Here is a 19,555-nt window from a genome sequence, read left to right as displayed (position 1 = left end):
ATCATCATCTAAGTGCAATTAGGGAAGACTGAAACAGTTCTTTTAAAGGAGACGGCATGAATTACGGTGAACAAACAGGATATATTGATTATATAGATAGGACCTTTGAATGTTTTTGCCTTCGAAAGGGACCTTTTTATGAAGGAAATAAGAAGGCACAACATGCGGCATGTTTGCATAGAGAAAACTTCAAGAAAGTGCTTATTTTTTAAAGTTGAAACAAAGGGTCAGAAGATATACTAAGACATAAAGAAGAAAAACAAAAGCTCTCCATGATCTACAGTCCAAAAGTTTGCTCGGTTCAAGAAATTTCCAGTACTCCTAGTAATTGCTTCAAACAAAAGAAGAAACCAAAATTATTCTCTGCATCAGAAATTTGCGGAAAAAATTCTTCTAAATAATGAAAGCAAATAATACAGAGCAAGCAACCAGGCTAATTTCAGCTCCAGACAGAAGAAAGAAGCTAAATGTATAAATTCACTCACCCCATTAACCACACAAAAATTGAGTGCCGCAAATCACTGAAACAGCGGAAACAAAATATTCTAATATCTATCACCAGACAAACTTAGACATTACAATCATACATAACTCAGCATTATAAAATTCCAAAGGAAAAGTAATCATGAGCACCAAAAATAAATCAAATTATAGCAAAAGTACAGCAGAAATATCCAAAGAGGTCAACCCAAAATTTGGGTAGCTTTGTAAAACAGCTCTCATTTTAATAAGTGAATTGAGGAGATATAGGCTGGTATATGAACAGAAACCTAAGATAGGGATGGATCACAGATAAAAGCTAAGCTTCTATCCTCTAATATATACAAATGCATCTTTTTAACAAAGTTGATTACCGTGGCAGCTTTTCATTTCCAAGAGCTAGTTCTCCAAAGTTCATTGCAAAGAGAGAAAAGAAGACCATGGTACAATTGTCCCTTGCTTAGAATACAGATAGTATTTGCCCAAAATAAGCAAAGATGATACAACCAAAGTTCTTTTTTCCAGAATTACATTAGTGGTGCTTTATGTACTCTCTTGGAATGTTTGAGAACGTGAAAGAGCTGCTGGATTTGCTTCCAAGATTTGAGTACCATCCGGTAGATGATCCTTACCATCCTTTTCGGGTTTGAAACCTTTGAAAATTGCATCTCCTGATTTGGGATCAATGTCATTAGGTTTAATACCCAGCGTAGCCCATATAGGGCTCTTTGAAGCTTCATCTGGCTCATCGATTCTCAGTGTTTTCGGCACAAAAATACACTTCTCTGTTTGCTCTTCTTCTATAAGATTTGGGTCCCTCAAATGCTTGCCTAGAGTTGGCAAGCCATCACCCGAGCAGCAACTGTTGTTGCTTGTAGAGGATGATCGAGACAGGCAACCATTAGAACCACCCACTGCTATTTTCCCTGCTCCAGCAGCCCACATGGTCATGCAGCCCCAATATGCAGCAGGCACAAATTGTAAAGGAATGTTGGGTGGGCAGTATCCAGGAACTGCCAGAACCGGTATTGGGCACCACTGAACTGGACTGCGATTATTGCCATTTGGCATACAAACTTGTTCAGAAGGGCACTGAGCTGCTGCTACGGACACTAAATTGTTCCAACTTGGATTCCAAGGAACACCCCATGGAGGTACAGGGTAACAATGCATAGGATGTGATGTATTTCGCTCATTGCAAGATCCTGACAACATGACACACTCCTTTTGCACAACATTTTCAGGCATTTCATTTCCTTTACTGTTGGAAGCTGCCACAGCAGATCCACATGAGGCAGGCTCCTTTTGGTTTTCCACAATATTTACAGCACTCATCTCAACAGTTTTCTTCTGGTCTCCAAGATTAAGTACAGTCTCCATAGATTCACAAAGAGGTGCTTCAGGGCCAAATTTTAGAACTGACCCATTTTCAGTTGAAGGTATCAATGTGGCTGCAGAATCACCACATGATCTAAGTTGGTGATTGGCTGAGTTTGGTGTTTCTAGACCAGTAATTGGCATCCCATCTGGACATACCATTATCTGACGATATTGAGATGCAAAGTGCTTATTTTTACGTCGCCCAGCACCCACAGGAACATTTCTCATGGTTCCTCCTGAAGTCCAATATCTTTGGCAATTCTTGCAGAAATGCCTAGGTTGGTTAACGTTGTAGTTGTTAAAATAACAAAATTTAGTATCTGAACTGTTGCAACGAGGACATAGAAGGATCTTGTCAGGCCTCTTCAAAACTTTCTCTTGGTCTGTAGTTGTCTCAGCCTGATCAACCTTGCTCTTAGGATTAACCTGAACCTCATTTTCTTGCACAGTAGCCTGCTCTTCTTCCTTGATATTATTGAAAGAAGAGGACTTATCTAGCTCATCAGAATGATCTGTCTCTGGGCCATTACTTTCTGTTATAGTTATTTCTTTGCTAATGTCCTGAAAATTAAAAGAACAACTGTTAAACGCTACATTTAGAGAAGATATGGAGATTATTTTCCTTTATCCATACATAAAAGAAAAAAAAGGGCAGCTTGTCTGTAGACCACACACAATCTATATATGAGTAGAAAGGCTGTATTTTAATTCTTTCGTCCAAATATACGGTATCTTAACTAAAAGTGAATGGATATCTCTAGTAACAACAAAATTACTTTATTAGAAAAGAAAAGTGCATTTCCAAACTAAAGTTCTAACAAAAACATGATTAATCTACTGTTTCCATAACCAAATCCTTTTTGAAGCAGCAATCAGCCCTTCTAATAAATCACAATGATTCAATCTTGGACTGTTTAGTATCGGCTGATGAATATCTTCCGTTAAATCACCTCTCAAAAGGAGAAACAAAAAGTAAAGCACAATGAATTCTAAAGCTGTGTTTCAACACAGAATCCGGGGAAAACAGTTATATTTTCACCTGTAGTATGTAATCAAACAGAGGTATTAAAGTATAATTTTTCTGAAGAAAGGGACTTGTAAATTCATCTAATTCTAACTTTATGGTTGAATTTCATGATGCCAGTGGCTACATAAATTTCACATGATCCACTCTGGCAACAAACCAAATATATTGAACTAAAGTTGAAATGAAAACATATAACTGGCATTTTCTAAACAGTATGAAAAAAGTAAATGATAAAAACCAAAAAAAAAAAAATTGGTAAACCAAATCTTCTACAGTTAAACAAAAATCCTGAGGAAGTGAACAAACCAAAAAGCAAACAATTGAGAAATTTTACAGAGTGAACATAAACCATTTTTTTCAAACACCCAGTTCAACTTTATAAAAAATTTCACTGATTCATTCAAGTATAACGACAATATTTCAGGCAACAAAACAAACAAAATATTCAAAACATTAATAAACAACACAGCTTCAAAGCTCATATATTTTTCTCCAAACAAAAACAAAAAACAGTAAAAATTCAAATATTCATCATCATTTGAAATCCAGTTTCAAGCAAAAAATCTCAAAGAAGAAAAACAAGGGCCTACATAAACATAATAGTAAAAGCAAACAGAATACTAACCATGAAATCGGATACAGCCGGAACCAGAGTATCGGGAACCGGAATCTTAGCACCGAAAAGCTTAATAGCGGGATCTTTATTAGTTTGAGACATATCTCCACCGTTGGTTTATGTTTGCATCAAGAGCTTGTTGCCAAGTTAAAAGGGTAACAAAAAACAACAACAACTAAACCCCATGGAAATGGCAGAAAGAATGTTAAAGAGGTTGAGAAAGAAAGACTTTTAAGAAGCACTTTTAAACTAAAGTGTAATAGAAAAGTGCTTTTGTTTATCTGTAAAAACCCACAAAACCCTCTCAAGTAAGTATCCAAGTTGAAGTATAAAGGACGTGAACTGAAGGATCAGAAGTGTTTTTCTTTTTTTCCTCTTTTGTTTTTGCTTTTTGATTCTTTTTCAGCTTGTTGATTCACTTGCAGTCTTTTTTTGGTAGTGTTTGTGACATCTTTGTCAAATTTTTCCACGTGTGATCTACGTAATAAAGCATGTTTTTATTAATATTTAGAGAAAAGCTTAGGCTTTTATAGGCTTCCATCAACTTTTGAAAACAGGGATATTTACTGTTTTACGATATTTTCAAATAAAATTTCTAGGTTACTTGATATAATAATATTTTTTTAATTGGTATTATTTTTAAATAAATTTTTTATTAAAAATAAATATTATTTAATGTTTTCTAGTATATACGTTTATGAATAATATGAATTTATTAGGTTGGTGCATAGAAACAAATAAGAGTATATTTAAATTGAGTTAAATTTAAGTTTGATTTAATTTGAGTGTAATTAAATTTGAGTTTATCGAACTTACTTCAAATATAATCTAACTCAACTTGTTTAAGGGGAGTCGGACTCTAATTTAGATTATATTTGATACTATAATTAAATAAAAATAACTAAAATAATATTATTTTAATATATATTAATCAAAATAATATTATTTTAATAATTTATATCGATTTTTGTTTAACTCAAGAACTTAACAAGTTAAATATCTCTAAAAATTTAAGTTTAAATTCAAAAATATTTAATTTAAGTTTAAATTCAAAAATATTTAATTTAAATTTAAATTTAAAATGAGCTTATTTCAGACTTTGTTCTAATCTTACTCTAAAAGCGAATATAGAATTTAGGGTTGGATTCGAGCCGAGCCAGCTCGAGCTCGGACTCGGCTCGGCTCGGTTCGAGCCCGAAACAAATCGGGCTCTGCTCAGCTCGATCGAGCTCGAGCCAAGCTCAAGCTGGCTCGACTTGACAGGACAGATTTTTTTAAAAATTTTTAAAAAATTTTTATACAAAACGACATCATTTTGATCTATATATATACACAAAATGATGTCGTTTTGATATAAAAAATGAGCCGAGCTGAGTCAAAAATAAGTCGAACTCGAGCCGCCCCTAAATAAAGCGAGCTGAGCCTGAGCTGGCTACAAGTCGAGTTTAGTTCGGCTCGAATCCAGCCCTAATAGAATATAGAAAAAGAGAAAAGGTTGTGAAAACCGATAAGGGAAAATGGGTAGGGTGCCAGCTGGCATCCGAGTAGGCAAAAAGAAGAGATATTATGAGCAAGAGAAGTAGCGGCTAAGGATAAAAGTGAGAAAAAGGGAAAGGGGGAGGGTTTGGCTTTGAACCCCGCCTTGAAAAAGTCATTGCTTTTAGCCTTTTGCGGCTAGGGACCCAGTTTTCAGAAAAAGAGGCAAACCTCCCATTGCTTTCTTATTCTTCTTCTTCACTACAAAACAAATATTATTATAAATTTTACTCCAAACCAAATACCACGGGCGGGGTGGCCTTATCAACAACTCTGAAGTCCCTATCTATTATCTTGACATGATGAATCAAATCATACCATAATTGAAAATTTAAATGGACTAAGAGGGGTGGGTTTGGTTGCACTTTCATGTGTCCTTCCCAATCACAAGTTCATGCTTTATCAATCTTTCACATCTTCAAAAAAAAAAAAAAACTTTATCATCTTGAAGGAAGTGAATTTTATAATTTTTTAGAGGATTTTTAATTTGAATAATATTTTATTAAAATATAAAAAATTAATTGAATATAAAATATTTAGAGATTATTAAGTTGAGATAATAAAAAATATTAAAATATTATTTTACTTAAATATTTTTAGATATAATTATTTTAAAATATATTTTATATTATTTGTTATAATAATTAAAATGATGAAATTTTAGTTTTAAAAAATTAATAAATAAAATTAAGATATGCTCAAATTATCATTTATATTAAATGTTGTATCCCCATTGGTATTATACTCTTTTATTACTAAAAAACCAAATAAATAATATAAATAATAAAAGATAGATTATCAAAGCAATATTTTTTTACTGTAAACCAAACCACTTCTTAGGGTTTTAACATCATTCCAAACTTCATACCGTGTCTTGTTTGTCAAGGCTTTTGTTAGTAGGCTTTTGTTAATAGTAAACAAGTTAGAGATAAATTTACTAACATTCTCTAACCTCAAGGTTTTGAGGGTCTTACCACTCTTGTTTTCAACTAGAACCTTGAAGTTCTTGAAAACAAAGGGGACTTCGCTGTTTAGCTTGATAAAATACGCCCAACATATCCAGTTACAATCATCAACAAACAATAGGAAATATTTGTTGTCATTCAAGGATTTTGTTCTCATTGGTCCATATACATCAATATGGATCAATTGTGCTCTTTTTGAGGCTCTTTGAGCTTGGTTTTTCGGAAATGGAAGCTTAGTCAACTTCCCTTGTTGACATGCTTCATAGACTTGAGCTACTTCAATCAAATCAGGCATGTTCTTGACAAGTTCTTGCTTGCTAAAAAAGATATGACTAGTATGATTAAAGTGACCAAGCATTTGTCTTCCAACTTTTGTATCCTATGTGTGTTAATTATTTGGAGGGCCTTTATTTTTATACTTGCATACTTCTGAGATGTGTTACAGCTGCTTGCAGTTGTTACACATCACCTTCCGTCTCCACCAGCAATTTCTTTTTGGATGTGTAGTCTTCTTGTAGAGTGTGCAAGGTGGGAATGTCTCCTGTTTTGCCCTTTTTTTTACTACTTTTCTCTTCAATTTTGTCGTTATAGCTTGGCTGTCTCCTACTCTTGACACAATGCTGCATTTGAAAGGCCCCCACTGTAACTCTGTCATGTTTAGAAGTCCTCATTCATTCTTGTAGTTGAAGTGAACTTATTAGCTCTTCAAATAATATGGTTGAGAGATCCTTGGACTATACTAAAGAAGAAATTTTTTATTCAAATCTTTATGGTATTGTCTTTTTTTTTAAACGAAAAACCTCATTCGAGTCAGATTATCTGTCTTATTGGACACCGAGCAAAGACAAATCTCAAATCCAATTACTGACCTCAATTAGATAAATTAAAATTTTGATTTTAATATGTCACTAAAGAATTTTATGGTATTGTTACATGTATCTTTTTCTACAATTTTGTTGCCAGACAATTCTTCTTCTAGCAAAATAATTTCACTGGCTATCAAAGAGATTTTATCCAAATAGGTGCCAATTGTTTCATCTTCCAGCATACCAAGAGCTTCAAAATCTCTTTTCAAACTCAACATCTTCATTTATGCTTATCCCAAGCTTGTTTTGTAATGCTACACATCATTCTCTTAGCAAATACAGAATCATCAAAAACTAAATCCTGAATTACTATAATTTCCTGAGATCTTTTGGTCTTTTCCTTAGTGTTGGCTTTGATTTGAGCTAGAGTTATATCTCTAAGAAGTGGAGGAATATGTCTATATCTGCAGCTACAACTTCCCAAAGATCAAAAGATCTCCAGTATGGTTGCATCTTCATTGACCACATGGTACATTTCTCACCAGTAAAGACTAGAGGTGTAACCAAGGAAAGATTGTTGTTAGCCATTTGCTTGAGTGAAGTTGTGGTTGTGTTTTGACAGGTCCTGAAAGATCAATGGTGCTCTGATACCAAACTGGTAGATTTCTGGATGCTTTGAACTTTGAATTGCTAATATTGAGAGTGTTTATGCTGGTTGTTCTTGTTTTTTGTATAGTAGCAGTAAAACACCTGGATTCAAAAGTTCTTTTCTTAGAAGGAAAACAAAATTGAAAACTGGGTTCTCTAACTTGGTAACATTGTATGAATTTGTTGACATCACAAGCATAATTCTTTACAATTATATATTTAAATATGGCATCTTCAAGTAGTATCAATTATATTCCAGGATTCAAGGGCAAATTCTAAATTGGCTTTTGCTGTGGAGTTCAGCTCCAATACTTACATGACAACATTACATTTCCCATCTTCAACAACAGTATTTATAGAAATACTCAAAAATAACAAATTATATATGTTGAATAAAGTAAACCCCACTACCAACTAACTAGGATAAATATAAATCGAATTGAGTTTGAATATTTTCTAATTCAAATTTAGTTTTAATAAAAAAGTATTCGGTTTGAGTTTAATTCGAGTTTATTGAGTTAAAATTAAAGATTGTTTGAGTTTATTAAATTAAATTTATAGATAGTTTAAGTTTGATTCAATTAAAAAATTGTTCGATTTTTAATGGTTTGAATTGATGGTTTAAATTCATAACTCAGATTTGTAATTGGATTTTGTGACTTATTGATAAAATAACATTATTTTATTCTAAATAATAGATAAAATCGAGTTAAACTAAATCATCAATTTGAACTATAAATTCGAATTGAATTGAATTATAAATTCAAATCACTAATTCAAACCATAAATTTGAGTTAAACACCTCCTATTTTGAGTTTAACTCTATCTAAAAAATGAGTCAATTTTTTTAGTTCATATTTGACTTAAATTTGAATTAAACAAATTTACATCAAATCGAACCGAACTGATTCAACTTCTAAGAGTAAACCAACTCGATTACAAATAACTCAACATTAAAGTAAGATTTTACACGGTAAGCAAGCAAACAAACCACCACCAACAACGTTTATATAATTACTCAATTTATAAAGTTGAACAAAGTTTACCCCATAATTATTAAAGTTAGACTTTACACAGCAGGCAAACAAGCCACCCTGAAAAATATTAATGGAGAAAGATTATCACACTCAAGCAAGACAAAAGCCAAATATAAATCAGACACAAGATCCAGACTCCTCTTTTATTATAATTAAGTCTCAGTCTATACACAATTCATTTACATAATTTTTGGATTTAAAGTCTGGCAGGAGTTGTGGGATCATGTTGGTTATTGGCTCCTGTTCCTGGGTAGTCTGTGGTTTCAATATCCATTCTCCTCTCAACCTCATAGCCTTCTTGTTGTTCCATACCAAACATGGCCTCCTCAATGCTTTCACTTAATTCCATTGCATCCTGCAAATTACAAGAACTCAATGATGTTATTACTAAACAAAATGATTGAAAGAAAGAGCAGGCAGATAAAATGTGGACAAAACAAAGATTCAAAGTCATCTGGGTTAGGCTTAGATTCTTCTGTATTCATCTTAAACAAAGTTAAACAAGAGGAGAAGAAACAGACAAAATAAATGGAAAAAAGGAGAGAGTGAAGACCTGAGCCTGGAAATCCTGAACTGAGAAAGGATCTTCATTGTTAAGCTTGAGGCTCCCTATTACAGATTCAACACAATAATATATTGATTATATGTACATAAAAAAAATTAAAAATTCACATAAAAACACTATTAATAACAAAATAAAAAGAAAAAAAAGAAGCTCACTTGTTGCAGTAACAGCAATGGAGGAGAGAAGATGAGAGAAACCAAGAAAGAGAACAAGCAATTTAAGAAAAGCCATCAGTTTCATGTTTAAGAAAGGAAATTCAAGTCAATAGAGAGAATTGAGGGAAAGCATGTGGACATGGAGACTTAAATAGACAACAACATGAGCAATATCAGGACTTAAAAAATTCTGGATCTTAAATATGTAAAAGTACTTCTCCCACAAAGTCAACTTCCCATTTAACATTATATTTTATAGGTTGGCGAGTTCCCACTAGCCTAAGTTTATCCCCCTGGTGTTATTTTCATATCATTATCATTATTTATTTATCCATTTCATATTAATTAATAATCAAGTTTTAGAGATGTAATATTTGTGATATAAATCATGAAAGCTAGTATATATTTTACATGAAACTGAGGGCTTTTCTTAAATTGCCCGTCAATGGGCCGTTAAAATTAACTGAGTTCGTTAGTCATATCACTTTCCCCCCAAACCCTAAAAACTAACAATTTTCCCCCATCCCAAATTTTTAAAAATTACATTTTTCCCCTAGGGTTTCCAAACCTTCAGATCCCATTTTTCTGGCAACGATCAATGATCTCCAGGTGACGTCTCTTCCTCCCCGATGTCTCCTCCTTTCGTACATCTCTCGATGTCGTGTGGGGTCGTTATCGATGAAGATGATTTGTCTTCATCGATGACGAAGCCTATTCGCATGGTCGGAAAGAGGAGACGTTGGGGAGGAGGAGACATCACCTAGAGATCGTTAATCATTGCTGAAAATTTTGATTTGAAAGTTTGGAAACCCTAGGGGGGAAAATATTGTTTTTGAAAACTTAGGTTGGAGGAAATTGTTACTTTTTAGGATTTGGGGGAGGGGGGGGGGGGAAATAAAATTTAAGTTTATTTTTAATATTACAGATAAATGATGATTTTGTCTTTGAAACCGTTTTTTTTAACAGCCTATAGATAGATAAATTGGATTTTCAAAGTTAACCGGGGTGGTGGATTTAGAAAAAAAACATACCTTGGGTGGGAAATAGTACTTTGGGTCATTTTACAAACAAGAAGTTGAAAGTACATAAAAGAAAAAATGGTCAAATGCCTAGTTCCCACCCAAAGTTTGATGAAATGACATCTCACTTATCAATCAAAATCTACTATTAGTTTTAACAATTAAAAAGTATTTATGTCATATTCTCTTAAAATAAACTATTAACAATATTATGGGGTTACATTTCATTTGCTTAAAGCTTACTAAAGCAAATAGATATTTTCCTATATTATTTCAAAAATTATCATATTTACTTTTATATATTTTGAAATAAGCTATAACATAAATAGTTTATGATATAACATTAATGCTCCTTATTTGTTACATTTCGTCAAAGTTTTGATAATGTATCTATCATTTTTTTAATTTTCAAATTTTAAAAAATCACAACCACCCCTTAATTTTTTTCAAATTTAAGCCCGTAAAAATTTATTAACATTTTAATATTTTTAAAAATTATAGTTTACCCTCGAACATATAATTATATGTCATTAATGCATTGTCTATATTTGTACTAGTAAAATTTTTTATTATTTTTAATTAAAATTAAAAAATTATTTAATAAGATTTTAGAGGCAAATATTATTTAGCTTGATGGCTTTTTTGTCTTTTAAGTAATTAAAAAAAATTAAAAAATTTTACTAAAAATTTTAACAAATACCAAATGGATGAAAAATTAGTTTTTTTTTAATCAATTTAAATGGTGAAAATTATCTTTAATCAAATTTTGGGTAGGAAATGTTGGTTTGACCAAATAAAAAAGACAAGAAATTTAAGGGATTTGATATGTTGGTTTAATGTTTTTTTAAAATAATTGGGAATCTCATCCAACTTTGTCTAATAAGTACACTCTAATCACTATATCAAATAAATTAAGATTGATTTATTATAATATATCGTTAATCAATCTTAAACTATTTGTGTCTTGACTTTTTATATGAAGGAGATTATGTTATTTGATCTTTAACTTTTTACAAAAGAAATTTTTCTCTTTCCCACTTAGGGCAATTCTTAGGATCGGAAGAGGTTTAATGTTGTGGGGCCTCAAATTTGTTTAACATTTTTCAAGCCTTTTTTTTTTTTAAACAATTGTTTTCAGATGTTTCTTACAATACATACTAAAACTATTAATTGAAAATTTTCTTGTACTTTCAATGAAATTGTAATTTTTATAGAAAAATAATATTATCTTTGTAACTTTTTATACAATATAATGTAGCACAAAAATGGATATGCAAGTTTATATATAAAAAAAAAAAAATCAACTCAACAAATACTTGATTAATATAAATAAATAATAAAACCATAAAAAAACTCGTAATATAAAAGTTTATATATTTAATATTTTAATTTATACTTATAACATATATTAATATGATTTTTTTATTGTTAACACCAAAAACGAGATCGGCATATTATTTTCCTAAAACTTTTAAAAAAATTAATTAAATATTTTACTCATTTAGAGATACGAACAACAAATTCACAAAATAGAATTACAAATTGTTTTTAATAACAAAAAATTCCTTTTAAATTAAATTAATCCGAATTATATTAAACAACTTACAACTAATAATTAAGTCCAAGAAAATGAATTTGATGCCTTTGACAATTGACATCGGCAAAGTCAAACTTGAAACTTGAGCATCTTATGGTCCCCCCTTGAGAATATGAATGGGAAGTGATTAAGTATTAATTTATGCTTATATTTAAATAGAATGTATATATTAGGGTTAGACTCGAATTGAATCGAGCTTAAACTTTACTCGACTTAAGAATAATATAGCTCGAGCTTGAGCTCGAACTTGGCTTGAGTTTAGCTTGGTTTGCTTCAAATTCGAATATTCGTTATTTAAACAACGTCGTTTTAATATATATTAGTCAAAATGATGTCGTTTTACATCTAAAATTTTAATTTATAAACTTTTACAATTAAGCTCGAGCTCGAAAACATTGGCTCGAGCTCGGCTCGAATCCAGGCCTAGTATATATGTATATTTAATATTTTAATTTATATTTATAAGATAATTTTGGCCAAAAGCTTATTTCTATTTAAGGTCTAATGTATTATTAAATTTTCACATACGAAGTTTTAAAAATTTAAATATGATATTCACTTGTTATATAATTTTTGTTAAAATTTTGTGTTAAATATAAAAATAAAATTATCATTTAATAATAATATTAAAAATATATAATTTTATTTTATTTTTTTCATCTCAGATTTTAAAAACTGATAACTTTACTATTGTTTAAATTTTTTCACTTTGAAAGGTAACATTTTCTCTCTCAAATCTAGAATTTTTTTTGTTCATCTCTTCGATCATCATCTTTGTTTTTGACAATCTTCTCTTTCCATCCGAAAGTTTCATCGACTCTCTCTCTATATTAACAAACGAAAACAATTTTATCTTTTCATTTGTCGATGGAGAAAGACGAATAATCCTCACCTCTATCTGTTGATGAAAAGATAATGATAACTTCGTATCGATCAAAAAAACCTTCAAATTGATTTATCAGTTTCACAACCAAAACTTTAACCCACGTTTTTCACTTTAAAGTCACACCTCTTTCTCATCCAAACCACGGTTGAGAGGCAAAATAGAGTTACAATTAATAATTAAGACCACGGAAATGAATTTGATGCCTTTTGACAATTGACATCAACAAAGTTGAACTTGAAACTTGAGCATCTTATGATCCCCGTGGAGAATATGAACTAATTTAAAAATTTAGTATTAAAATAGAAATTAAATAAATCCAAATGGGTAAGACATGTCCGAGTTAACCAATGTACATAATTTTATAATTTTTTCATTAATTAAAAATACATTATTTTAGTATTTAAGATGCACTTAGCATTTTTTAAACGCCTGTCGATTTGATTTTGCAGTTGGCGGATCTTAAAACGCCGTTTGAACGGAATTTCCGGGTCAGACCGTCTGAAAACGAGAGGTAAGAGTAAATAAATCTATATATTAAATATTCTAATAATTAAATAAATATGATTTTGTTAATTAACTATTTAAAATTCTAATCACACATTTATTGGATGTGAGATATTATATATGTATATATAAGCAATTAAATTATAAATAGAATATATATCCACTTATCTACTTAAAAAATCTTTTTTCAACAATATAATTTATGCAATTGATGATTTTTTATTTTATTTTAAAAGATTTCAAGTTCTATTATGCAAACTTCTCCGTGATAAAAATTTTAAATTAATAATATATACTATAAAAAATAAAAAATAATGATGTATATGAATGAGAGGTCTAATTTTTCTCTTATTTATTTTTATAAGATCTCTTTTATAGTATTTACATTAAAGTAATTTATTTTTATATAAGTTTATAAAAATGAATTCGTCTAAATCATTTGAATATTATTTTTGTTCAAACAAAAACTTATCTTTTTCAATAAAGTTAAGTCTGAAAAAAGGTTGACGGGTGCCAATTGTTAGAGAGGGAGAGAATTTGTTAGAAAATTGAAACCTTTGGGAGAGAGAAAATATAATTTTTTAAAGTTTAATCTCGTGAAAAAATTATTAATTTTTAGATTTTAAAGGGAAAATGAGAAAATTTTTTATTTTTTTTAATTTTATTAATTAAATACAAATTTTATTTCTAAAATTAATGAATTTTATTGATTTTAATAATTTATAAATAAATATTTAAATTTTAAAAATTTGGCTGATAAAAATATAAACATGTATTAAACCTCGAGTGGAAATAAGTATTTAGACCTCTACGAGATTTCAGCATAATTTTTGGTTGCGAAGTTCCCTTTTTAAAAGCTTCGGCCAGCTAGAGTTTGTTAACTTGTAGCTTGCAGGGCTTTTAAGTAATCTCCAGCCCAATACTCAATATTAGTTAATTGGACTCTGTGCATGACTTTAGTCAAAGCCCAAAATAGATTCCGATTTTACGCAAACTTGTGACTCCCATTGGAGTCTTTAGAGTTACTAAATAGATGTGCACTTGGGAAAGCAAAAGATTGGAGTTGTCTTTTTTTTTCTTTTAGGATTTGATTATTTTTGTCATTATTCTTTAATAAAGTTTATCTTCTGTAATCGTATTTTCTCTCTTAATCTTTCTTTGTTAAGAAGAAGATTTGATAGGAGATGATGAGGAGACAACAAAAGAAGAGGGACAAAGATAATAAAAAAAAGATTATTAATAAAAGAAGAAGCGATCTAAAAAAAATAACAGATGATTGAAAAAAAAATAGTTGTTAGAAAAAAACCAGAAAAAACTCTATTAGAGAAATAATTATTTTTAAAACTTTAAATATAAAAAAATTATTAGATTTTAATAAAAAAATTTTAAAAAATATAAATATTTAATCTTTTAAAATATTACATATGAGAGTTCGAGAATTCACTTAACATGGGTGGGAGTAAGTTTTTGGCCTTTAATAAATTATATAATTTTAAAATAACGATGAGTATTGAATTTTATAAATTAGGAAAATATGGTAAAATTTTAAAGTGCAGGTCAAAATCCTGAACTCCTTTTCACCCTCTCCAATCGCCATTGTCGACAAGCCCCATTGCTCTCCATCCTCCGAGGCCGTGGTCAACTCCTTTCCAATTTTCGTCGTCAACAAGACATACTTCTAATTCAATCGCTTTTGCCGACGACTCATAAATTTTCTGGTCCGAGTGAAGTGGCAGGTGCTCTGTAATTTCTGATTTATCTCTTTATGTGGATTTCATTTTCGAATTTTGTGTTGTTTATTAAAAGCTTTGCTTTTGGAGGCGATGGGGAAGAGATGAATTTGGGTATTTGCATGTGGTAATGGGAAAGGGATGGATGTATATATATATGTATATATAAACTTTTATTTAACAGAAAATTTTCGTTTATATGGGTTTTATTATGTTTATTTTGTCTTGATTTTCACTTAAAAAAATTAGTTTCGCGTTGTATATTTTTTATTAATAATGTGTTATATTGTGTTTATGCTCAATTGTACTGTTCAGAACTTCAAGACGGTGCTTTTCTTCTAATATTCAAGCTGAATCCGAAGTAGAGAAGGAAATATTTTGATTTATTCTGGAAGTCCCTGTTTGGTTTTTTTTTTTAAAAAAAAAAATTCAATTGAGATTGTATTTTGTCCTTGCCTCTGGTATATTGATTTTGTGGCTTAGAGTGAAAAATTTTGATTCCTTTTTTTTCTTTTTCTGGAGTTTCGTTTGAGTTTTTATATTATATTTTATAATATCAAATTTTAATTGGGGAATGTATGTGTCTTAACTGGATAGAACCAATTTTGAAATTCAGGATCAGTTAGTTCATTTTTTTTGGATAAAAGACTGCTTAAGAACTTTGCAGTACATCACTAATCCCTTTCTGACCTACAACTGAGAATCGAAATCCTTATCTGTCTTATTTTCTTGGATTAGCTCACAAATCAATCACGATGTGGAGTCTCTAGCCAAAGCTCGCCTTTCTGCTATCCAGATTTTTCTCAACCCATTTTAGATACTCTTTCCCATTTTAATTTTTCAGCAAGTTCTCTTTATTTTTGTTTGTTTCTCGATTTAATCATAAGAAAATTAAAAAATTGCTGATCCTCTTAAGTTTTCTTGTGGCCTTCTGTTTATTTTTTGGGGAAATAATTGCATTCTGAAATTGGGCTCATTTAAGTCAGTCAATTTTTCTGATTGATTTTTCTAATTTGTCTATTTTTATTGGCTTATTTATGAATCAATATCAGTTAATAAGTTATATTTTGGTTAAATTTCTATAGTTTTTCTAAAATTTTGGTTAAATTGGCATAGGAAGGGGCCTTTTATTTTCTTAGTAGGTAATTGTTTTATAAATATGTTGTCTGTGAGAGTATAAACTATAAAAATATCAGTGTTAACTTTTGCAGGATGGACATCATTTCACAGTTACAAGAACAAGTCAATCAAATTGCGGGTATTGCCTTTAATACCTTTGGTACACTGCAAAGGGATGCTCCTCCTGTTCGACTCTCTCCAACCTACCCAGAACCACCAGCTACTAATCCCCCAGAGGATGCAGCAAATTTTCTGGAGCAACCCAAGCTCATGAGTGCTGCTCTTGTAAAAGCAGCTAAGCAGGTTCGTGTTGATTTGAATAGAATAGTTTATTTGAATTATTACTAAAATTAGAGTTCTCTTCTCATCTAGTTTTGCATGTTCACTCTGTTGTGATCACCATTTCACTGGTAGGTTGAGGGAGATGTTGAAATTTTCATAGACACCGATAAGATATGTTGATCCACCAGGACAGGAAGATTTTCTAGAAGTTATTTTCTTTGTTAGAGCAATGAATGTATGCTGTTGACTGAAGATCAACGGTTAAAGTTTCATCTGACTTGTCTTTCCTACAGAATTTAATTTTGTACATTGCATTAAAATTGTTATTGTTTTAGGCCTGGATTTATGGTAGAAACTTTTCTGGTTTGTCATTGTTAATTGGCCTATTCAAATATTAGTTTTTTGGCCATGAAGCTCCTTTTATTTTCTGTTCATCCTACTATAAAGTTTGTTGATTAACAAGTTTTCTGCTTACAAGAAAGTTAATTGATATGCAGTTCCACATATTGTATTTCTCTTTCAGTTTGATGCATTGGTTGCAGCTCTTCCATTAGCTGAGGGTGGTCAAGAAGCTCAATTGAAAAGGATTGCAGAACTCCAGGTATAGTCCGTAAACTTTAGGAACTCAGATTTCTCTATTTTATTATTAAAATGTTTCACAGATAGTGTGACTTTTCATTTTTTCTTGTAAATTCACTTGCAGTCTGAGAATGATGCTGTGGGTCAAGAATTGCAGAGGCAACTGGAAGCTGCTGGTGAATTTGCAAACCTTTATGCCTTACAAATTGATGCAGTGATTTGTTAGAATGTTATCCTACTCTTTGTTTCTTTTGAGGGAAAATCTATGATCAATCTTTACTTCTATATATAAACGCGAACCACATAATATTTGATTATTAAACCCGGTTATGAAATGTACTAAAAAGTATGAATGATAGAACTCTACATATCTATACCTTCATGCTTTGAGGGTCAGATATGTGGGCCTTAGTTGTTGTTGCCAATTAGGATCTGGGTTGCTATTGAGAACTTTAAAATACTTGGTTGCAAATATAATATAATTTCTATTGAACGTACCTGACTAGATAATATGTGATATCTATGCCCTTTTTTCTTTTGATACTTGTTTCTTAACTATTCTCTGGCTGACTATACTAGATTTGTGTTATTTATGCTTTTTTCTAATCTTTATCTTCTTGGTTCGTTGCAACCTATTTTTTTTATTTCCTATCTGCTGGATAATTTTCAAACGTGAGAACTAACATTCTCAGTAAATTTTTTGTGAACAGAGAAGGAACTGAAACAGGTGCAAGAGTTGTTCAGCCAGGCTGTGGATAATTGCTTGAATTTAAAGAAACCAGATTGAATGAAGTGCAATTGATAAACTCCACCATTCTATCTACATTAGTCATGTAGGGTCTTTCCAGGTATAATTTAATTGCATCTAATCCAAGTATTACTTGTTTTGTTAAAGCACCTTAATTTCGGAATTATGTTTATATATTAGGAAAGTGTTAGTTTGATTATTGACATGATGCTATTATGTTATCACATGAGCAAGAGTCTCAAATTTTCATTCCTTGACCGGTATGTAACTTTTGAAGTGAGAATGATAATCACAAAATGCTAGATGTATCAATTTACCACAAGTCTAAGTAGCTGAATCAAAGTCATTTTCTCTGTCACTTGGATTATAAAATATTAACAACTTCAGTTTGCCAGGCTTTTGCCTGTGTCAAGAGTTAAATTCTTAGTTGAATCATACCATATTTGAGGAACATTATGCAATAATATTTCAGTGAAAGCTCGTTGGATTGTTCCTCTCAGTAAACTGCAGAGATATGCAATGTGACCCTAGGTTTCTCCCCTTACCTTATTGAAAACAGAGATATTTGAGTAGTTGGTCTGCTTTTTTGTATGATTAAGAATCTGAAGATGTCTTTTCTGCAATAAAACGAGCTGCATACTTAAGAATTATGAATTCATCTACAATTATCCTGTCCTGCATAACAAACATAATTATGAAAAAAATCAGAACTGTGGCAATCACCCAAACTATCAAGCTGGATCCCCAGGATTAGAAATCCGCCACTGATGGGATGAGATTTTCAAGTAGTAATAGAATCCTGATTTGTTAATGTCTCCATTGTGAGCCTGAAGGCTCCAATCTCCTGGAGATATTGCGCTTTTTTGTGGTTCCCTTGCTCCGGGAATTTGTGGTCTTGCCAAGAGAGGTCGCTTGATGCATGGGGAATTGGGAGGAGGGCTTCTAGCATGTTAGGCCTTCAACACTTAGGCCTTTTAATCTCATCACAGTGCACGCTTACCTGGTTCAGCCTGCACATTTACCTGTTCAAGTACACTTTTTTCTCTACACTTTGGATGTATTGAGTTAATGTAAATGTTCATTGAGTTTAATGATGTACTGAAAAACTAGTCGACTTCGTCATGCAAACAAACATAGCTATTATCACTAGTTTATGCTGAAAATTCTGAAGGATATAAAAGATATTAGGTGTTGCATGAAGCCATGAAATACCAGACAAAATCCAGAAAATGAAGGAGAGGCGACTTTGATAGGCAAATCTCCCTAGTGCACAACTATCATGAGAATTAATAAAAGTTATTATTTATTTATTGCTTCAACTCAAATTCCCGGGAAGGGAGAAGGAGGCCTACAGGGAACAATCAGAGTGTGGCCTGGGTTGCCACACTTGCATGTTGCATCATCTTCTGTCATATAACACCAATACTTAGCCCTGCAACTTGGGCGCACGGCCGTGCAATCCTTGTCAGTAAAACAGTAATAATCTTTTCCTTCAGCTTTACCAACAAACCCTGCAAATACATATATAAATAAATACAATTAATATATATTAACCCATTGATTTACAGCGAGGAGAAGGAAAGAAGAAAGCATACCAGAGGTGGCAATGGCTAATAAAACCAACGAACATACGCATTTCCAGGACCTCTCCATTTCTGCTATGCAAAACTCAGTCTTGTTCTTTCTACTTATATTTGCATGCAGAAATCTGGCAATAGCAGAAGCCAGTTTAACTCATGAAAGTTTAAAAGGGAAAAACCAGTTCAGTTTGTTATTAATTGTCATGAACACAAAAAGTTCTGCTTAAAATCAACTCTCCAAAGCAATTAGACGCGACGACCAATATATAGCGATTAAATTAGGGTTATGCATAATT

The 19,555-nt window shown here is 31.3% G+C and overlaps 2 protein-coding genes across 3 annotated transcripts; one reads left to right on the top strand and one right to left on the bottom strand.

Moving 5' to 3' along the window:
• Positions 1-66: 66 nt before the first annotated feature.
• LOC123220716 (cyclic dof factor 1-like) lies at positions 67-3,931 on the bottom strand. Of its 2 annotated transcripts, XR_006503132.1 has the most exons (3): positions 3,513-3,931; positions 855-2,421; positions 67-331 (listed from the first exon to the last, which is right to left on the bottom strand). XR_006503132.1 is itself a non-coding variant. In XM_044643272.1 (2 exons), the coding sequence occupies exons 1-2, from the start codon at positions 3,603-3,605 to the stop codon at positions 1,024-1,026; spliced, it is 1,491 nt and encodes a 496-aa protein (XP_044499207.1). In that variant the 5' UTR covers positions 3,606-3,931; the 3' UTR covers positions 627-1,023. The 2 variants fall into 2 exon arrangements, 1 of the variants encoding a protein (XP_044499207.1); XM_044643272.1 differs by lacking the exon at positions 67-331 and having other exon boundaries at positions 627-2,421.
• A 10,813-nt stretch (positions 3,932-14,744) lies between these two features.
• LOC123220217 (mediator of RNA polymerase II transcription subunit 21-like) lies at positions 14,745-18,001 on the top strand. The gene is made up of 5 exons (XM_044642290.1): positions 14,745-14,957; positions 16,163-16,373; positions 16,876-16,953; positions 17,056-17,107; positions 17,642-18,001. Exons 2-5 carry the CDS (start codon positions 16,164-16,166, stop codon positions 17,716-17,718), a joined length of 417 nt encoding a protein of 138 aa, XP_044498225.1. The 5' UTR covers positions 14,745-14,957; position 16,163; the 3' UTR covers positions 17,719-18,001.
• The last annotated feature ends 1,554 nt before the right edge of the window (positions 18,002-19,555 follow it).

Source organism: Mangifera indica, chromosome 7, assembly GCF_011075055.1.
Source record: "Mangifera indica cultivar Alphonso chromosome 7, CATAS_Mindica_2.1, whole genome shotgun sequence".
In the NCBI taxonomy this organism is placed as follows: Eukaryota; Viridiplantae; Streptophyta; class Magnoliopsida; order Sapindales; family Anacardiaceae; genus Mangifera; species Mangifera indica.
Note: the sequence above shows the minus strand (reverse complement) of the source record. Positions and strands in the feature narration are given on the sequence as shown.

Excerpts from the sequence above, each read along its gene's own strand:
- LOC123220716 (XM_044643272.1), bottom strand. The coding sequence starts at position 3,605 with ATGTCTCAAACTAATAAAGATCCCGCTATTAAGCTTTTCGGTGCTAAG. Across the intron at positions 2,422-3,512 it reads CGGCTGTATCCGATTTCATG|GACATTAGCAAAGAAATAAC; the intron begins GTTAGTATTCTG and ends TTTAATTTTCAG.
- LOC123220217 (XM_044642290.1), top strand. The coding sequence starts at position 16,164 with ATGGACATCATTTCACAGTTACAAGAACAAGTCAATCAAATTGCGGGT. Across the intron at positions 16,374-16,875 it reads TTGTAAAAGCAGCTAAGCAG|TTTGATGCATTGGTTGCAGC; the intron begins GTTCGTGTTGAT and ends TTTCTCTTTCAG. Across the intron at positions 17,108-17,641 it reads GAGGCAACTGGAAGCTGCTG|AGAAGGAACTGAAACAGGTG; the intron begins GTGAATTTGCAA and ends TTTTGTGAACAG.